Here is a 2,238-nt window from a genome sequence, read left to right as displayed (position 1 = left end):
CTTCACTTAAAAAATGATCGTCATAAACATAATTTGCGGTTTTTCCATACAGATGGCACTTTGGTATTTCCATTAGATTAAAAGTAATGATTGTAAACGAAAGGATTTTCAACGCGCCAAAGTTTGCGCATACCGCGTAGCAATGCTTTGGGCAGGCTGCCGAAGTTCTTGTCGTAAGTGAAGGACCAGGCATACCGCGTAGCAATGCTTTGGGCAGGCTGCCGAAGTTTCCACGAAGCATGGCTCTAACTGCAATATAAATAGTAATTCAATCCACAGCGTGTATGTCACTGGTGGTGCTATCTTTGCGAAGAAATACAAGTCTCTCCATCCATTTCTGGAAACCCTCTGTTGCCTGCCAAATATGAATGTATGCTACTAACTCTTTCGCTCCGCTGTTTTCACAGTCGCTAGCTAATATGCATTGCTGTATATAAGATTTCTTTTAATTCCAAGCTTTTTAGGGTTAGGATTAGGTAATTTATGGGTTTTTATTAATGTATTTTTAAAAGAATTTTCAAGATTAAGCTTTTTAGATTTAGCACTTTCTGGATATTTTTATGATGTTGAAAGAAGTACTTTAGGGATATTTTTATGATGTGTTCTGAAAGGAATCTGTGTTGTTAATTTTTGAAGACATTAATATTTTTCTTCTACTGTTATTCTAACCTAATGTAAAGTCACCCGCAACTCTCAGTCTTAATCACTGATGGTAACCCATTTGCAGAAAATAGTGCTGAAATTGTTGGCTATTGAGAGCGAGAAAAGCAAGAGAAGAGCTATGCAGACAATTGCAGGAATTGAAGGTAAAATTCATTCAATAAAGCTATCGCCAAAAATATTCTCTTACCATCCACTGGGTTTTGAATACTGGAAATTTTAATGCAGGGGTAGAGTATATTGCTGTGGATAGGAAGGAAAAAAGGATAACTGTGATCGGGGAAGCAGATCCCGTCTGTCTAATAACGCAACTCAGGAAATTCTTCTGCACGGACCTCATAAGCGTTGGCCCTGCCAAAGAAGAGAAAACTGTGTGGGCGTAACGCTGTATATAAATGTATTTTCCCAAGGTCAGAATAGTAGTCGCAAGTTCAGGGTTCTGGCTTTGACCTGGCCAGGGTTCATGTGAAGCTGCCTTATGGGCTTGGAGAATAGGGAATTAGAATGGAGAATCCTCGCAAGTTTCTTTAAATTGTTTGTTCGTGGAAAATGCAGCACTGTTTCTATATAGTAGACTTTGAGTTTGGCTTTTATTGATGGAAAGATCTGTTTGTCCATTCTATTTGACTCATTATGCGCACTGTGTGCTTTCAATTTCAGTTTAAAAGGAAGAATAAGGGAAGAATAATTTCAGTTTAGATTTAGTTCAGGAAAAATAAAGATGCTAATACAGCATAGGTAATTGTTATAAAATCCCAAAAAGTTTATAAGAGAATTAACCTAAAAAAACTATAGGAAAATTGAACCTTGGGATTCAAAATTTAAATTTGATGGGAGAAAATAAAAATAAGAGAAAATATTTAAAATATTTTAATTTTAAATAATTTAATTATACATAATTTTAATCTATTGACTTCTCAGTTACATTTTTTAAAATGATTCTGGTTTTTTTTAAGGATGAATTAATTTGTTTATCATTTACTGTTTTGACCTTAAATTAAAACTATTTATTTTATTAAATTTTTTATAATTAATTAAAAATATTTGAGAAACTAGTTACATATTAGATACTTACTTTATATTAGATTAACTACACATATAAATACATTAATCGTTGTTTGAAAATAGAAATTCTATTTTAATCACACAATCACTTAGTTGACAAATATTTTAATCAAATACTAATCTAGGAACTATTTTAGTTGGACTAAATATCTCATATACAACTAATTCACAAATACATTTAATGATGAGGAACATCAATCAATTAGCACAAGACACGTAGGAGTTAAATCTCCAAGTCGCCCCCTTAACGAGTACTTGTCTTTCAGCTTTTTGTTTGCAAAGTATTATTTAGCTTCTTTAAACATTTTTCGAAATTGCATCTCCATCAAGTTGTCTCATAACCCTTGGAATTTGTTTGCAAAGTATTATTTAGCTTATTTAAACATTTTCAAAATTGCATCTCCATCAAGTTGTCTCATAACCCTTGGAAAGGTGTAGTCAGCACACTAGATTCTCGAGTTTCACTCTCAAACTCCCAAATCATGGATCTTCCCTAGTCAATTATTGAACAAC

The 2,238-nt window shown here is 33.2% G+C and overlaps 1 protein-coding gene across 1 annotated transcript; it reads left to right on the top strand.

The window, feature by feature from the left end:
- Positions 1-255: 255 nt before the first annotated feature.
- Positions 256-1,263, top strand: LOC149211246 (heavy metal-associated isoprenylated plant protein 39-like). Its single transcript, XM_089394592.1, has 3 exons — positions 256-370; positions 728-806; positions 889-1,263. The coding sequence occupies exons 1-3, from the start codon at positions 365-367 to the stop codon at positions 1,041-1,043; spliced, it is 240 nt and encodes a 79-aa protein (XP_089250718.1). The 5' UTR covers positions 256-364; the 3' UTR covers positions 1,044-1,263.
- Positions 1,264-2,238: the final 975 nt, after the last annotated feature.

This window comes from Pinus tabuliformis, chromosome 1_2 (genome assembly GCF_031772625.1).
Source record: "Pinus tabuliformis cultivar Carrire ecotype Pingquan chromosome 1_2, CPIR1, whole genome shotgun sequence".
Classification (NCBI taxonomy): Eukaryota; Viridiplantae; Streptophyta; class Pinopsida; order Pinales; family Pinaceae; genus Pinus; species Pinus tabuliformis.
This window is presented reverse-complemented; position numbering and strand designations above follow the sequence as displayed.

Bases quoted from the DNA above. Each gene is read 5' to 3' on its own strand.
- LOC149211246 (XM_089394592.1), top strand. The intron at 807-888 runs GTAAAATTCATT...ATTTTAATGCAG, and splicing joins GACAATTGCAGGAATTGAAG to GGGTAGAGTATATTGCTGTG.